Source organism: Lethenteron reissneri, chromosome 12 (assembly GCF_015708825.2).
Source record: "Lethenteron reissneri isolate LAM-NWPU_2019-01 chromosome 12, ASM1570882v1, whole genome shotgun sequence".
Taxonomy (NCBI): domain Eukaryota; kingdom Metazoa; phylum Chordata; class Hyperoartia; order Petromyzontiformes; family Petromyzontidae; genus Lethenteron; species Lethenteron reissneri.
Window position 1 is genome coordinate 8,120,024 of NC_083790.1, and position 17,668 is coordinate 8,137,691.

The window sequence follows — 17,668 nt, forward strand, 5'->3', positions numbered from 1 at the left end:
CGGTACCTGGGGACAGTGCAGCCATGCCCTGTCCCCTGGCTTCCACTGCAGCACGTGCGCGCGCGCGAGTCTGAGGCGCTCATTCGCCTTTTGGCGCATGCGGGAATTGAGCATGGCAGCATCCCGCGCCTCAGTTAGCTTTTGAAGGTTAAATTTAACGTGCTCGTCCAATTTAATTTTACCTAGAGGCGCGGGGATCTGCAGCTGTGCCCGAACAGGTGGGTCATGTTCGCGACCATACATGAGAAAGAAGGGTGAAAATCCCGTGGCAGCATGGGGGGCCAATCGATATGCTGCCAGGACCCCTTGAATTTGCAAGTCCCAATTGGTCTGTGACTCCGAAACCAGGTGCGACAACATAGACGTGATGGTACGATGCAGACGCTCGACCATCCCGTCAGTTTGTGGGTGATAGGGAGAGGTACGAATCTTCTTTGTACCTAGGAGATCACAGACTTGTTTGAGGAGGTTCCCGGAAAAATTTTTACCCTGGTCGGTCAGCAGCCGCTCCGGAGCACCTTTGTCCATGACGTAGCCTTGGACAAAGGCGTCCACGATGGCTGCTGCCGACTGATTTGCCAGGGGCCAGGCCATAGGCCAGCGTGTGAAGTATTCGACCCCTGTTAGCAAATATCTATTGCCCCTAGGGGTGGCGGGAAACGGCCCCAGGATATCCAACGCTACGAGTTCGTTCACCCTGGAGACTGTGATGGACTGCAACGGCGGGTTCGACTCCCGAGCTGGTGGTTTGCGTTGCGCACACCGGGGGCATGCTGCCAGCAGATCCGTGACATCCCGTGTCATGCCCGGCCAAAAAAAATCCAGCTGGAGCGAGGCGAGGGTCTTTTGGGTACCCAGGTGGAGGAGGCGCTCATGAGCAGCCCACACCACCTTACCCCGTAACCCCGCAGGAACTACCAGCCGGTGACGGTGGGATTTACCGTCCCAATGCATGAGCAAGCCCGCGTGTATTTCCCAATTGTCGGCATCACCCGTCCCACACCCCCTCTCCCTGGCGCGACGACGCAGCGCGAGGAGGGAGGCGTCCTCCATCTGGAGGCGTCCCCACTCAATCACAGGCAACCCAAGCAGGGAATCCCTTCCCTGTTTCCCGATCCCATCGGGGAGCGATGTGTCAACATCGGCGGCGGCCGCCAGGACTGGAACCGTCATGTCCCCAGCTGGCTTGCAACGCCCCGACCCCAGGAGGCATGCGCATTCGGAGGTGGTTGGCATGCGCGACAGAGCGTCCGCATTTGTGTGGCGAATGCCCTTACGATAGGTGGTGTCAAAATCGAAATCCTGGAGGACCTCCAGCCATCGGGACAATTGTCCCGATGGCTGTTGAACCTTCAGGGCGTACTGCAGTGCCGCATGATCCGTACGGACAGTGAAATGCTGACCGTACAGATATGGGCGGTACTGTTGGATGAAGAAAACAATTGCCAACAGTTCTCTACGGGTGACACAATATTTTTGCTCCGCTGGAGACAACACCCGACTGCCGTACGCAACCACCCGTTCCACGCCATCAACCACCTGGGAAAGCACGCCTCCGATACCTGTGTTGCTCGCGTCGGTGTCGAGCAAAAACGGCCTCGAAAAATCGGGGTAAGTCAAAGGAGGAGCCTTCACCAATGCATCCCGAAGGGAGCAGAAAGCTACTTCCTCATCCCGACCCCAGTGGAACCGAACCCCTTTTGATGTCAAAGCATGTAGGGGTTTGGCAATTGTAGCAAAATTAGCGACGAACCGTCGGTAATATGAAGCGAAGCCAATAAAACTCCTCACCTCCCCCACCGAGGTCGGAATTGGCCAGGAGCTGACACACTGCGTTTTGGCGGGATCGGTAGCAATACCCGAGCGCCCCACGATGTGCCCCAAATAACGCACTGACTCGCGAAACAAATAGCATTTTTGGGGCTTAAATTTCAAATTAGCAGCCCGCATCCTTTGGAAAACCGCCCGCAGCCTCTGGAGATGTTCGTCAAAGGTTCTTCCTAAAACAATTACGTCATCCAAATAAATCAGGCACGATTCCCATTGCAATCCAGCCAAAACCAATTCCATCAACCGCTGGAAGGTTGCCGGCGCTGAGTGTAAGCCCATCGGTAACCGGTTGAATTGGAACAGGCCGTGCGGTGTACGGAAAGCGGTTTTAGGCTTCGAATCATCGTCCAGAGGAAGCTGCCAGAATCCCGAAAGTAAATCTAGTGTGGAGAAGAATCGCGCTCCCGCCAAGGCGTCCAGCGATTCGTCCATCCGTGGGAGCGGGTATGCGTCGGCAACCGAAACCTTATTAAGGCGACGGAAATCTACGCAAAACCGCAACGAGCCATCCTGTTTCTTAACCAGGACAATCGGTGCTCCCCAAGGGCTGGTAGAGGGAGAGATAATGTCGGCGGCTAACATGTCATCGACAGCCGATTTGACATGGTCCTTTTCGGCGGGACTCAACCGAAAAGGATTTTGGCGAATAGGCGCGCTGTCACCCGTGTCAATATGGTGACGCAGCAGGTGAGTACAACCCAAATCGTATTTATTCCGACTGAAAACGTCGGAAAATTCCTTTAGCAGTGATCTAAGCCGTTGGCGCTCTAAATTGGACAGGTTCGTCGATCCCGCACAAAGCGCGTCGAGCCACCCTTCATCGCCGTCCGAATGCGGGTGCGTCCGAGCAGCAGTGTCAATGTGGTTCACGGCAGGTTCCTCGCAGGGCACCGGCGTCGCGTGAGCGAGCACAGTCCCTTGGGGAACCACTACTGTCTGCGACCCGACATTGAGGACCGCGATGAAGGGGTCCTCGTCCCCCCTTACGATGGTCTGGGCCGGAATTAAATGAGGCCCATTAACCCCGGCCCTAGACGGCCCCAGCACAACACCCTGATCCCCAACACCCTTAGCGAAGGGCCTACGAAGTTTAAGAGGTACCAGCATTTGTGCCCCCGGCGGCACACGCACTGTTTTTACGACGAACGCCGGTACCGTCGCGAACGCCGTCCGAGTCGCTACAGGGGAAGGCAGGAACGCCATACGTCGCCCCGACGGAAGCTCAATGCATCCTTGGTCGATCAAAATACGAATTGGCATCCTGCCCAAGAAGTCCGTCCCCAGCAGGCACGGAACTGCCAGTGAGGAGGAGACAAAAATCGGCCCCGACAATTTGATGTCCCCGATAGAAATTTGCGCTCGAATCTGTCCCACGATGCCGAGAGAGCCCCCGTTAGCGGCATAGAAAGGGACATTAACCGGTAGCAAAGGACGGCTCTGCACCGGTAGAATATTGTAAATTAGTTCCGAAATAATTGTCGCCGATGCCCCTGTATCGACTATGATGCGTACCTCCACCCCATCGATGTAACCGACCACGGCCGACGATCCCGACGCCGCGGCCACCACGCGATGGGCCAACACGGACCACCGCTCGGGCTCGATTTGAGTCCCCGCAGTGATCCGCGCCGGTCCATCGCAGCGCCCCACCGGCCCCCCGTTCGTTACGGTGCGAGAGTGTGCGACAGGTGGGTGCGTTGGCCAAACATGTGAGGTGCCGCGACTCGCCGGATCATGGTGCTGGAGCTTGGGAGGAGGAAGAGGAGGGCCGGCGTCCTGTCGAGGCGTCGTCCCCCGCTGTCGAGGAGAACGGCACCCCGAGGCGACATGGCCCCGGATGCCGCAGTTGAAGCACCGCGGGAGCGCCGATGGAGACGATGGACGGTCGAAACGCCTCGACCCGTCCCGACCCGGCCGCGCCCCCGTCGTCTGTTGCCGTCGATGGTCGACGGCATAAAGTTCTTCTGACGGAAGGGTGGCTGCAGCCACCGCACGCCCAGCCGATGCCCTGTTTGCCTTTCGCCGCTGCTGCAGAAGGTTGGCGTGGAGGAGTCGCGCAGCCTGGAGGGAGGTCATTTCTGCATCCCCTTGTGCGATGACGACGATGTCGAGGTCGTCCGCCAAGAGGAGGATCTTCTCCGCGACCATTGCGTCCACGCCGTCGTCGTCCATGCGGGGAAAGGCTGTTTTTGCCAGCGCCAGAAGACTTGTCCGGAAAGCCAGAGGCGACTCTTTTTCACCCCGCCTGCGATCGTAGAACTGCTGACGGCATTCGGCTGAAGGTCCATAGACCCCGGCCAGCAGCTGTAGCGCCATTGGTAGTGTAGCCCGCTTCTCTTTTGGTGCCGACGTGAGTGCGGCGAGCGCGTCCCCATCGAGGAGCGCCGGCAGCGCGCAAAGGGCCTCCTCGTCGGACCACCGCGCCATCTCCTGATGGGCGAGGAAGCGTCGCCGGAAGCCGCCCCAGTCCCCCTCCGCACCGATGAATTCTTTCAGCGGGGGCAGTCTTTGGTGAAGCGCAGCGGTCGATGTGGACTCCCGCAGGTTGCTTTCACCTCCCTTTGGCGGTGCCTCGGCGCGACTGGCCGATGGCATCGCCTGTCGCGGCAGCGATGACGCATCCTTCGGCTGCGATGACGCTGCAGCCCCGGCGACGGCGATGTCGGAGCCGATGTCTAAGCTGGCCACGCCCCGAACAGCCGCGGCGTCCATGGCGGGAAATTCAAATTTTGAAGTCGCTGAAATGGCGGGAAAGTGCTCCGGCCGCCGGTTCTCCTCGCCCTGCGGTGGACCACCAGCCCCCAACCGCGTAATGCCTTCCAGTGTGGCGGCAGCGGCATAAAGTAGCTCCGCCAGCCGTTCGTGAGCCAGTCGTAGTGCATCTGGCTGCGGCCCCTCTCCATGCTGACGTCCCGGTGAGAAGGCGCCAGGCTCCGGCTGCACCCCATCTTGTTGCTCTGTCTCGGGCTCGGCGATTTCCGCGGCGTCCTCCTCTCGTGGTACCCTGGTCCGAGCTGTATGGCGCGTTTCCATTTTTACCACTTCTGACGCCAGATGAAGTACCCGTCGAGGACGCTTGACAACGGAGTTGAGGCACACGTATATTTATTTAACAAGTTGCCAGTACAGGACAGCACTAGAGGGGGTAGCGGCCCCCTCACCCGTATAACTCAGGGAATACCCCTAGCTATCCATAGCCTATCCCCTGAGTCCTCCACTAAAGAGCTAGGGGAGGCTGTCTGGCCCGACACTGGTAATCGGGCTCGGTACCCGGAGTCCCAGAGCACTGGCTCTGGTTCACGGGACCACGCCACTGGCTCGAGCCTGATCCCGTGGGGCCCTGATAAGGGCGGCGATCAGGGGGAGTCCAGGGCTCTAGCTACGACGTCTTCCGACTTCTTAGCTTAACTATAACATAACTGACTAAGCCCATATAACGACCCCTTTTTATACCCAACCCTCCTTGAGGGGTGGGGCCCCGGGGGATCGTAACGCCGAACCAGCCCCCCCCCAGGGTGTCTGGCTCGGACGTCGCAGAGGGCATCTCCCTGTGCACACACGTAGCCCCGCCCACTGTGTTTCTTTCCCATAGGCTGCCATGCATAACGGCCCTCTCTCCAACATCCCTACACATGCAAACACACACCCACACAGAGAGAGCAACAAACATCATTCTTACAAATAGCATGCTTAGTTTAGACAAGACTGAGAAACAAGCATCACGAGGACATCACAGAAGATCTTCGACATCGAACGACGTCACTAAACTTTACACATTGAAGGACAACTCGCAATTGTCACGATTGCGAGTGTCAAGAGTAAAGCGCATGCCATTGTCAGTGGCTGGCAAATATGCATAGCAATCTTGTTCGCGAAATACCCAGCATAAACTAAAACTAAACTTTACACTTTTTTCTTTACCAGGTAAGGCCCGCTGAGCTATACAGCTCTTTTTCAGAAGCGACCTGCCCATAAATGATAGCTCAACGAAGTGGCTTATCATGTGGAAATGTATAGCAGCCAAATACTGGAAACGCATCCTAAATTGGAAGTGAAAATCCACGTGACCGCGGGGAGAGACATGCAAACTCCAAATATACAGCAGGCGTGAGAGTCGGGCTCGTACCCACGACCTCCTGTATACCAGGCGAGGTAGTTAACATCTCACCACCGTGGCGCCCCTTCAGACACGGCCGCAGCAGCAGCAGCAGCACATCCGTATTCTGAGAAAATGTATGATGCCAATTTTCGTTTTTTTATGAGGGAGATCTTTTTTTCATGTTATGGCTTAGAAAGGTCATGAAAAATAAATCATTAAGTTGTCAGGCACTTTATATGACCGTGTGTCACCTACAGAAGAATAGATGTTCATTATGAAATACCTTGGGAGAGAGAGAGCTTTGTTTTGTTAAATTCTACGTCTTTTCTCTTTCCGTCAACAAAATCGACCGGCAACAGCAAAGCCCGAAATTTTTTACAGACGAAGGACGATAGATGGATGCCGAAGGATGTTTTAAGTAAATGTTACTTTGGAGACTTCTCAACTCCACGTCGGCTCGCGAACCCCCCGTCCCATCAACAAAAGGAAATCCAACAACCCAACTCCTGTGCATCATTGCCGTTGTTTTTTGTCGTGTTTGTTAACGGGCAATGGTTTCTTTTTTTTACAATTCCCGTTTCCTCCCTCCCGCCGACCCCGCCGCCCAATTTATTACCCACGATCAGGCATCCTCGGCAATGCGTGCATTCGTTATCGTTACGTTGGGTACAGCATTTAATTCGTGGAGCCAAAAGAAGCCACCGACTTTTCGAGTGAACGGTAACTTAACGAATGAGAAGAGACACTTTTTTAATATATATCTGGTTTATCCCTTTTTAAATATCCTGTCATAGCCACTCCATTACTCCCGCTGACATTCTCCCACGTTAACTAATTATAGTTTAAGCTTAGCAAAGGAACGGAAGTGAACAATGATGTTGGAGCGCCTATTGGTACAATTTATCTTTGTCTCGGTTTTTGGGCAGTGCTTGCTTTTTTACATTTCAATATTCAGAAAGTGACAACATGTTTTTTTTTGTCAAACAAGTACTCAAACAAAAATACAGACGTAATATCAAACGCAAGTACGTAATTAAAATTACACTTTAAAAACCGATGAGGGTTGGAAAAAATTACAAGGCTTGTGCAATAAATCTACACAATCAATCTTTGATTGCAGAAATGCATTTCTCAACAAACACAACAATGCGCACAGCATACAAGTGCGAGGAAAACCATCCCCATGAGGAATCAAATCGTGAAATATGTATCATTTTCACTGTGGCATCTAAATTACGTTTAAGGTAATGGCAGTCTCTTTAAATCGACTGTCAGTGAAGATATCTGTCAGTGTTCCTAAATCTTCCCTTTATTTTTTAAAGGCATTTTTTTAATTGAGCATACTTCAGTTTGCATGGGAGTACAAAGTGTCTGGTAAACAAGTATATTGCTCAGAAATCACCACATTATTTCACGCTAAATGTGCAGATTTTCCCATGATTTTATATATTTAATAATTTCCATCGATTCTATCTTAATTGACCAGTTTTTTTTATTTATTCATGCCAGTATTATTGGTCCATTTAATCCATTTGAAAATTACAGCAGTTACAAATTGGTCCATATCACATCCATATTGAGGCATCATCTTAAACAATCCGGGTAGTATAAGAATAACAGTGGAACTACTACATCTGATTAAGCTCAAAATGACTAAATGCAATTATATATAATTGGCTGACTAAATAGATCTTAACACTTGAGTAAGTTAGCAGTATGTGGACAGTTCAAATCTCACAGCCACCTGCTAGGGTAGAGTCTGCTAGAAATAATCACGTGGCACATAGCTCAGCAGAAGAAGCCGCATTGCGGTTGGTGAGATGGACCGTATCCTGCAATGATTGCAAGTAATTTTCCCTGTAAATGATAACAGCACCTCTGTGGAATTGTTACACGTAATTAAGACCTAAGTGAAACTAAACGTAATAATTCAAAGTCAGAGCTTTGGGAAATTAACGGTATTTAGTTTAGGACTCTGCGTTAAGCCATGCATATAAATACATTTATTCAAATTAAAGTGTAAAAGTCAATATTAAGGATAATAAATGTGCAAAAAGAATACATATGCCTGCGCATTTAAAGCATGGGATTTAAAGTCTGCTATTAGAAATGGCAAAGTTGCCCAAAGAGAAAAGACAAGTGTTCAATTGTCTGCCAAACGTGCCTACCAATGCGTGGCTCTGTCAGAATCTCATAACCCTCCCCTCCTGCACTTGCACCGATCGGAACAATGAGCACTTTGCCCGTAGTAAGCCAAGCACGCATCTGCAGAGCAGCACTTTGAAATGAAAATAGAGAGAAAAAATACATATCAAAAACGCGGCAACGGTAATCACAACTGCCATCTGCGCTGCGCATAAGCCAGTTGCGGAAGTGTCCGCAGAGTACCCTTGCCAACGTCAACTGGCAGTGCGACCGTGACGGCGACTGGGGTGTGCGTGCATGCGTGCGTGCTTGCAAGAGGTGCTGTGCTTCACGGCAAGCGTTTGTCTGCTTCACTTGAGTAGCTCGAGGTAAGCCACAGGCACCTTGCCCTTCTGTGTCCCGCGCTCGCTCATGAGCCAGTCGGAACCCAGCCCAGGCACGCTGTACACCGTGATCATCTGCACGCACACACACACGCAACAAAGACGCCACGGTGGCGGGATGTCATCTACCTCGTCCGGTATGGGGGAGGTCGTGGGTTCGATCCTGAACCTGATGCCTGTAAATTTGGCATTTGCTCGTTCTCCCTGTGGTTGTGTGGATTTTTTTCCAGGTCGTCCAGTTTTTCCCTCCGCATTCAGAAACATTCGGTTAAGAGTATTTGGCTTCTATAAATGTCCACATGATAAGCCACTTCGTTGAGATATCATTTGTGGCCAGGTCACTTTTGAAAAAGAGCTATACAGATCAGTGGGCCTTACCTGGTAAAACAGAATTTTTGGGCAAGTGCTGTTAGCGAGCACCTATGAAAGCCGGCATGGTACACGAGGGGGTAGGTGGCCACCACCATGCCCGACCGTCATTGTCTTCCCAGTCGCGATGTTTACACACTGCACCGGGCACTCATTTGAGGCCCAGTCGACCTAGGGGAGGCCAGTTCAGATAATCGTCACTGGTGTTGGCCGTGAGCGGGAATTGAACTCGGGTTGCTGGATTCGTAGTGCAGCACGGTAACCACTGCACCACTGCACTCCCACTACGCTCAAAGGCAACGATCAAAGATCCCCCCCAGCCCCTATCATCACCATCCATATCCCTATCACTACCCCCATCATCAGTACCCCAACGCCAACCCTCCTTAACCACACCCACATTCCACCTGTTTCCATAACTACACAACTTTTAATAACTCCGATTTTGTATTTAAACCACTATCATCTTATGTACAATTTAACAATTATTGTAAAGCGCCTTAGACTAAGGCGCTATGTAAATCCATATAAGATAAGCACTTGCCCCCAAAAGTCTGTTCAGGTTAAACGTGTACCGTTTCGAGTCCATAGTTGAGAATTAAATAGGCTTTCCCATCACCCTTGGTAAGTTTATATAAAATTACATCACGCACAACCTTCGACAAGGTGGCATGTTTATTTACATTTCGCCTTGATGTTTGTAAAAAAGGGAGCTCTCGCACATATGCCAAGGCTCGACTGAGAACAGCGAGGTCAAGCCAGGCAATTACTCTGCGACATACGGCACTATTTTTGTTCGTCCCCTGCCTGCCTCGATTACATCACATCAACCGTGGCTATGGTTGTGATAATCCATAAGTTTTACGTGTACACGTACTGTCACTCACTTGAGACAGTAAATCTAGCTGTGACGGTCCCACCTGATGACGGAGACTTGTGTTGCCTCCGAAACGTCGTGATTTATAATTTTATTTATATTATTTCAATAATTTATATTTTATTATTTCTTTTTACCTACGTGACTTTACCAAAAAAACCTAAGAGTACGTACTGTCACTTCATCAATCCTCGACTGGATGAGGGCCTTCCCATGCTGCGTCATTTGGCCATACTTCATCAAGATCGTCAGTGCAGGTCAGAGTACAGTGCAGCACTGTATTTTGCTATCGTGTTCGCCGATTCCCACCACGTTGCCCTGCAGCGCAATGACAACCCGTCTGTGCATGGCTGTCACTCATCTAAGTGACACGATCCACGTTCAGCCCCTGCATAGTTGCCGAGATATAATGGGATCTGACAGCATCCGGAACATTCCAAGTGATTTGCTCATTATCAATCCAGTGGCGTCATTACAATGCTAGCTCTAAAAGGTAAAAGCGAGGTTTGGCTCTCAAATGGATACCATGTGATCGTCTAGTACCGCTCTGTACCACGCAGCATGCACCAAACTCGCTGTTAAATTACAGCTCCTTCCCCGACGGCTTAGCCACCAATTTTCTGCTCCTGTTACGCTCCCCTCCTACATCTCAACTTTCCAGCCATCAGAATAAATGCAGGTTCCTCAGAAGAGACTCGTAGGAAACAACAGACATTGCTGAAGCTCGTCGAGCCAAACTACGACGGGCTAACCCGACACAATAGATAGTGAAATAACAAGCGCTTTGCAGCACTACAATTTGGCACGCGTCACAGAATATATTTGGCACGTGGCGTCAGGATCAGCACCTTCATGGAGTTTGTAGTCAGGTGCGTTCTGATCCTTTAAAATCACGGCCAACATTGCAGGAAGGGGCATGTCGGCATGGAAAACTTTGGTAGGCCGAACACATCCGACTCGTGAACGAACCCTAAATTTAGAACAGAACAAGTCCTCCAGGATACTTACTCTCATGCCGAAATTGTCCAGTATATACAGGGGTCGGATCTCTTGGAATTTCTCATTTACTTGATATAGCGAGCGTGTTGTGACGGTTCCACCTGAAGACGGAGGCTTGTGTTGTCTCCGAAACGTCGTGATTTTTATTTTATTTTTATTAATTTAATTTTTTTACCTATGTGACTTTACCGAAAAAACCCAAGAATATGAATCCTTGCAGTCACGAAAGCTTCAAATCTAGAATTTTGACTTTTGAGTTTGATAATTCACATGAAGACCGCAACAAGGCACGAATAAGCTGCTTATATTGTAAAAACGTCGGAGCTATTTGAAACATCGCTGTCGAGGTCATATTAAAGCCTCAATGAGCTTGAACGCAAGCACAATCCACATTTGCTTGCCATGAACTGCATCTCATTACTGCAAGTTTGATGTGCGTTTCTGAAAAGACGGATTTGCGTAAGATACATCAAAGTGCCAAATACAATTTATGTTGTATTGTAATAGCAGCTGTCTTGTTGCAGCGAAATCAAGTGGGCTTCTTGCATTTCACACGCTCGCGTTCAACTATCTTTTCGTCCATCTGTCCAATCACTTGTCCATTTAAACAAAAAAACGAAATGTTCGTGAGCCGACGTTGACGTGGGGTCACGCAGCATTACACAGATGGGACGCGGCCAGAACATATCTAACGAGCATTGCATTTAAAACAATGACACATCTTTAAATAACGCACATGAGGATCAGTAACCAAGCCACCTTGCTGCCCTACCAAGACAGTATGCCTAATTTGGTGTGTGTGCATAAGCGATGAAGCCTATAGAAATCCGTGGAAGCTCCTCTGACCTTTTAATTTAACGTTTTTTTTCAAAACAGCTGAAATCCGGCGACAGATATTGGTACAAGACCGCGATTATTTGTAAACATTTTTTTGTTATATTTTCAAGCCACAAAAATGCTTTCTCCAGTAACTCTAGCCTTGCCGAAGGGTAAATTAGCTCCTGGCATGCCGTACTACAGTAAAATGTTTACTGCACCCAAATACGCAAGATTCAAACAAGTCACGGAAATGTGTAAAAGCACAGAACCATCAGCATTTCCTGAAGAAGTGTGACCGATTGACAGCGGCAGTGAGGCAGTGCTAGTTAACAGACAACCGTCGACCAGTTTAATCATAATTGGGGCTCATCATCATTGTCACTGCTGCAAAGTCCTGCCTCTGAGAACCATCTGAAATTAGGATGATAAACAGTCGTCTCTCACGGCATCACTGCTACTATCAGCCGATCCCATTGGCTCATTTATTTTGATGGTGATCAAAGACAACAGGACCACAATGCACTTCTTCAGGAAATGATAAATATTTTGCATATGCACAGAGGCTATGTGTTTTTTTATGTATTTTAAAGTCTTGTTTGAAACTTGCGGTTGTCCAGCCTGTCTTATTATTATGTAAGGATGGGTTTTTTTTACGTCAGTTATAGATGTAACCCAAATACGTGCATTAAAATGCAACCACAGTACTTGTTTAGCTGTGAAGCCGGTGCTTCCAAACGTTCCTACACACACTGTAGATAAAGCATTACACTGGAGCATTAGCAGGGATGACCAGACGGCATTATGATGATTAATTGTAATTGGGTTTTGGGAGGTTCGGCTGTGATTAAAATATAAAGGTAATAGAAAATTATGCAGAAATAAAATACATTTTGACTTGTAAGAGATGCTGTTCCTGCTGCTACAATGTTTTTTATTAATATAGTTGGCATGCAATCACTTTGTAGTTCGTATATTAACATTTAGCAGATTTAACAAAACACATCACTTAAATTGCTCTACTTAGGAATCTTTCATAATTTGCAAAATGCATAAAAATAAGTATAATTTTTTAATTAGGTTTTCTTCATTCAGCCTACAGGTTTCAGGTCTTTAAAATTATTTAACAGCGAGGGTATCCTATCGTGCATGAACAATGTGTAATATAGTATTCTCAGCACATCTGAAAATGTTAAGAGGTTTTCAGCTGAATCATTAGAATTAAGACATTAGTATTTAACTTCCAACATATTTAGAATCAAATCAATCATTGAAGAATTCTGTGTTCAAATTTCTCCTCCACCACTCCAGTTAGTATTTCTCGTGTGCCTGGGTTGCTATTTTCATAATGAACATATTTTCTGCTGTACAACATATTCCATAAGTTAATTTGGTATTGTATGATTATAATCAAGATTTAAACAAAAAATATTTGCTAGGTTGCATGTTACATCAAATGTACATTTAGAGGTGTGAAAATCAACCTGACTAAACTCTACCCATGAAGTGTCCATTCTCAAAATACGGTGACCAGTGTTAACTACAGCACCCAGTCCGCTCGCCTATTTACCATTGTGGCTTCGCACGTATACATTGTGCATCCACACACACTCGTAATATACGTATTCATAAATTGGCCAAATCTCAATGTAGGGCAGTTATCTCAGGCTGTTTCACCAAGATTCAGTGAGATAGTTCTAGGTGATTGATTATTTTATTTCTATGATTACTTTTATTAATTTTAACTTTATTTTTTACCTACGTGACTTTACCGAAAAAAACCCCAAGAGTATGAATCCTTGCAGTCACGAAAGCTTCAAATCTAGAATTAAGAGATAGTTCTGAATTATTAAAACAACTATTATAATTATTAATTATTATAAGCTATACACACATTCCTACACATACTTTAATTACCAGGCTTTCATATAAATGCGCCATGCTTTCATATAAATGCTATTCATTGAGAAGAATCATCATCATCATCAGTCACCACGTCCGGGCATATCCTGGCTTGGTGCAACATCTCTTTACATTTTACCACCTGCTGGCTCTCTGCATCACTTTACAGTTTTTCATCTTCTTGGTTCTTTCGGTTCTTTCGGTAAAGTCACGTAGAAGGGAAATAATAAAATAATAAAAATAAAACATAATAAAATAATTCTCACGACGTTTCGGCCACAACGCAAGCAGCCGTCCTCAGGTGAAGAACAGGTCTGTCGGGAAGACAGCGTTGGAGCGTATATTTAAGCTGAGCTCAGCTGAGCTCAGCTTAAATATACGCTCCAAGCCTGGTGATGTTTCATTGCTGAGCTCAGCTTAAATATACGCTCTAATGCTGTCTTCCCGACAGACCTGTTCTTCACCTGAGGACGGCTGCTTGCGTTGTGGCCGAAACGTCGTGAGAATTATTTTATTATGTTTTATTTTTATTATTTTATTACTTCCCTTCTACGTGACTTTACCGAAAGAACCAAGAAGATGAATCCCTGCAGTCACGAAAGCTTTAAATCGAAGTTTTTCATCTCTTTTGTAAGGCTACCGCCGAACTCCCTCTCCACATCTCTCTCTTCCTTGGCCTTCCCTCTGATGTACTTCTCTCCATCCCCAACTCAAGGCGCCAACAATCAGATTGTGCCTGTTTTTCCGCACGTGATGGAACCACTTTAGTCGCGGCTGCTCTATCCTTTCAAGCGGTTTTATTTCTGTTACCGTGGACCCACGCAACATGATGGTTCGTCAGACTATCTCGTCTCATTTTTAACACCGTGATTTCAAGAAATTGTATTTCAGCGGCTTGTACTCCCTCCCTCACTCCAATAGTCCACGTATCCCCAGCATATATTACAATTCTCATTCCACACCAGTCCTTTTTATGCTTTGATCAATGTCGTTTGCTTTAACAATGATGCTCCTGATTTGCATGTCTAGACTTACATGTTTTTAAATGTCAACACTCCCGATATACGTAAACCGCATCAGCGATTTTGATTTCCTCTTGGCCCCGCCTATTTGAGTATCCGTTTATCTCAAGTATTTCACTCTTTATAACACTCCCCTTCATGATGCTAGCCTCTGAAATGGACTGTTTTCCATTTCTCAAGTTATTCCTTCACTTCCCATCTCAAATCTACCCATTTGTCTCAGAAAACATTCCATTACTAAACGTGTAAAACCCCAAATGAGCTCGATGAAACTTTCGTTAAGATTCTGCTTGGGATGTTTAGGCAATTTCTTACCAAGTAATTGTTCCATATGGAACCAACTTAAGAGCACCCTAGATAAGCGATGACTTCCTGTACTCACCGTCTTCGCTTTTTGCACGCTTAGTAGTCATTAGGCGCGTGCGGCATTTAGCGACAATTTGTTTTGGTATGGACAAAATCAGATAAAATGAGGAAAGGAGAAACTTTAGTGAGAACTGGAGTTTTGTGAAACCTTGCCATTGACCTCAGTGGAGAGAAACAGCAGCCTGCTTAACCCTTTCCCGTTTCAAGACGTCTGCAAGTTGCAGGGTGTGTGTCCGGTTCACCGCTGAATCTCGGAACGCACAAGCGATTCAGAATTCATTTTATTTAGAGAGGCATAGCGCCATTGTTTTTAAAGACATTGCACTCACCGCAGAGAACTGTAGCGACACGACCACACTCTACGATAGCTGGCCCCAAAACTGCGGTACCGATGAAGTTATTTTATTTTAGTTTTTGCTCGTATGTTCAACTTCCTTCGCACCGTACGTATTTATGTATGTTGAACTTCTTTTGCACTGCACATAGCCGAGTGCATAGCTTCAGCGGATTCCTAATATCGGAAGGAAAAGCATTCCAGACGGCTGCAGAAGCGCATCTGAAAGTGCACGATGCGGTAAACGTCTTCGTTCGATGGCTAGCCGAAAGCCGCTGCGAGGATGACCGGAGTTCGTGTGATGATGGTTTATGCTCTTTGACGAGGTCAGCAAGGTATTGTGGTTCACTTGTGGCAAGCGCTTTGAACATAGCCAACCATATTCTTAGGTTTTTTTGGTAAAGTCACGTAGGTAAAAAATAAAAATTAATAAAAGTAAAATAAATAAATAAATCACGACGTTTCGGAGGCAACACAAGCTTCCGTCTTCAGGTGGAACCGTCACAGCCACGTCAGCTGTATCAAGTAAATGAGAGATTACAAGAGCTACCACTCCGTATATATAATGGTTGAAGAGGGGAAGGGCCAAGTACGGCACACTTTTTTATTAATATGGTAAGGTGAGGCTTAAGACTAAGAATAGACTGCATAACAAAAGACTGAGCCTTTGTTGCTGTGACGGTTCCACCTGAAGACGGAAGCTTGTGTTGCCTCTGAAACGTCGTGATTTTTTATTTTTATTTTATTTGACTTTTCTTAATTTTTAATTTTAATTTTTTACCTACGTGACTTTACCGAAAAAACCTAAGAATATGAATCCTTGCAGTCACGAAAGCTTCTAATATAGCCAACCATGTTAATCGTACATCATCAGAACGGAATCAGAAGAAAAACTAAATGTGAAAGGGTTAAGCGGTGAGAAACGGGAAGAGCAAACGGAAGAGAGCGGCGAGGAAGAGAGAGCTGTCGAGCTCTAGCGGCGTACCTCGTCCGCGAGCAGTGAGAGCTCGCTGCTGTCGCCAGCGTCGTAGTCGTAGAGGACACGTGCGCGCCGTGTTCCGCTCGCCGGCTGCAGCTCGGCCGCCGTGAGCTCCGACGCGCCAGGCGGGGCGGCCGGGATCGGCACCGTGACGGGCGGCAGCGGCGCGCTGCTGTTGGGCAGGAACGTCGTCGGGAAACTGCCGACACGTGAAAGGCAGAGAGCGAGAAACTTTGTTCAGAACTGAAAGAATCTTATGCGTTGTTAAGCTCTTTTTTTTTACAGATGTCCAGTAGGGGCGGCTCAGCAAGTTACAACAACAAACAAAACAAAAACACGACAGGAGTGCGAAGTATAGGAAAGCCGAGCAAGACACGAAAATAAAAACGGTAAAAGTATTTAAGTACAAATTGCAGAAGTACATCAATTCCTGCCGATTTTTCAACAATTGCAATCTTGGGCAAGGCAGCAAAATATAAGTATAACCCGTAAAAACAAAGTTTTTCACTATAAATCCTTTATATGCGTGGCAGCGAACTTAATATAAAGGATTTAAAAATATATTCGCCTGTGGAGGACGCGGGGATCGATCCCGCGACCTTTGGCATGGGAAGCGAGGGCGCTACCAACTGCGCTACTCCGCCACGGCCTGTGGAGGGGTTACGCTCTGGGCTCTTATACTGTGACGTTCAGCCAAAGCCAAGAATTAGTTCTTTTGAATATATGTAAAATATTTTTTTTTTGCCTAAAAAGTGTAAAATTTTGGGAATTTTTTTTCACGAACATTAATTGTCTGGCACAACGAGTATGTGTGGAAAATGTCAGCTCGATTGGATCACGGGAAGTGGGTTAAAAAACGACCGAAAGATTTGCACGGTCCTAAGCAAGCAAGCAAGCACGCAAGCAAGCGAACTTAATATAAAGGATTTAAAAAATAGTCCCAGACCACACCAAGACAACAAACAGCACACAGTCCCATCCGACCACGGGTGGTGCTTTTACAGACATCTATGCCAATTTTTGAAAGAAAACGCGCCCGCTAGTACATCTCCATTGCCAACTATGGGGATTATTACAATGGAAATGTGTTTTTTGGCCAATTTGTCAAGATGTCAATATGGGCAATGAATAAAAACAAGCAAACACGTTAAAAACATCCCAGAGACAATGCTTAAGGATGAGATTGAAAAGGTCAGTTTGACAATAAGGGTGCGAGCTGGTGCACAGTCTGTGCATTATGTAGACTGCTATTGGAGTTGTTGTTTTAATGTCTTTTGTACATGTGCTTATTCATGCATGTCATAACAACACATGGATACAACACAATAACCAGACATGGTTATTATAATTAATACCATAACAACACATAGTTCGTATTGCTTACAATCCCTAATATTCTCAACTATTCTCAAATGCAATGGCTGCACGGGTGGATTGGTGATTTAATACCATGAGCACTCAACACGAAAGCAACAATGGTACGGGATTATCATGTATACCCACCTGGTTCAGCGCACTCACATTTAAAAAAGTTTTTTTACTGCTGA

At 47.2% G+C, this 17,668-nt stretch overlaps 1 protein-coding gene across 5 annotated transcripts in view; it reads right to left on the bottom strand.

The window, feature by feature from the left end:
- Positions 1–5,452: 5,452 nt before the first annotated feature.
- SH3GLB1 (SH3 domain containing GRB2 like, endophilin B1) overlaps positions 5,453–17,668 on the bottom strand; it is a 50,805-nt gene continuing 38,589 nt past the window's right edge. For 2 of the 5 annotated variants that reach the window (XM_061550638.1, XM_061550636.1), the window contains 2 exons: positions 16,128–16,320; positions 5,453–8,532 (listed from right to left, as the gene is read on the bottom strand). In XM_061550638.1, coding sequence (XP_061406622.1) covers positions 8,425–8,532; positions 16,128–16,320 — 301 coding nt within the window. In that variant the 3' untranslated portion in view covers positions 5,453–8,424. The remainder of the gene's footprint in view (positions 8,533–16,127; positions 16,321–17,668) is intronic. The other 3 variants (XM_061550640.1, XM_061550639.1, XM_061550641.1) reach the window with 2 other exon arrangements.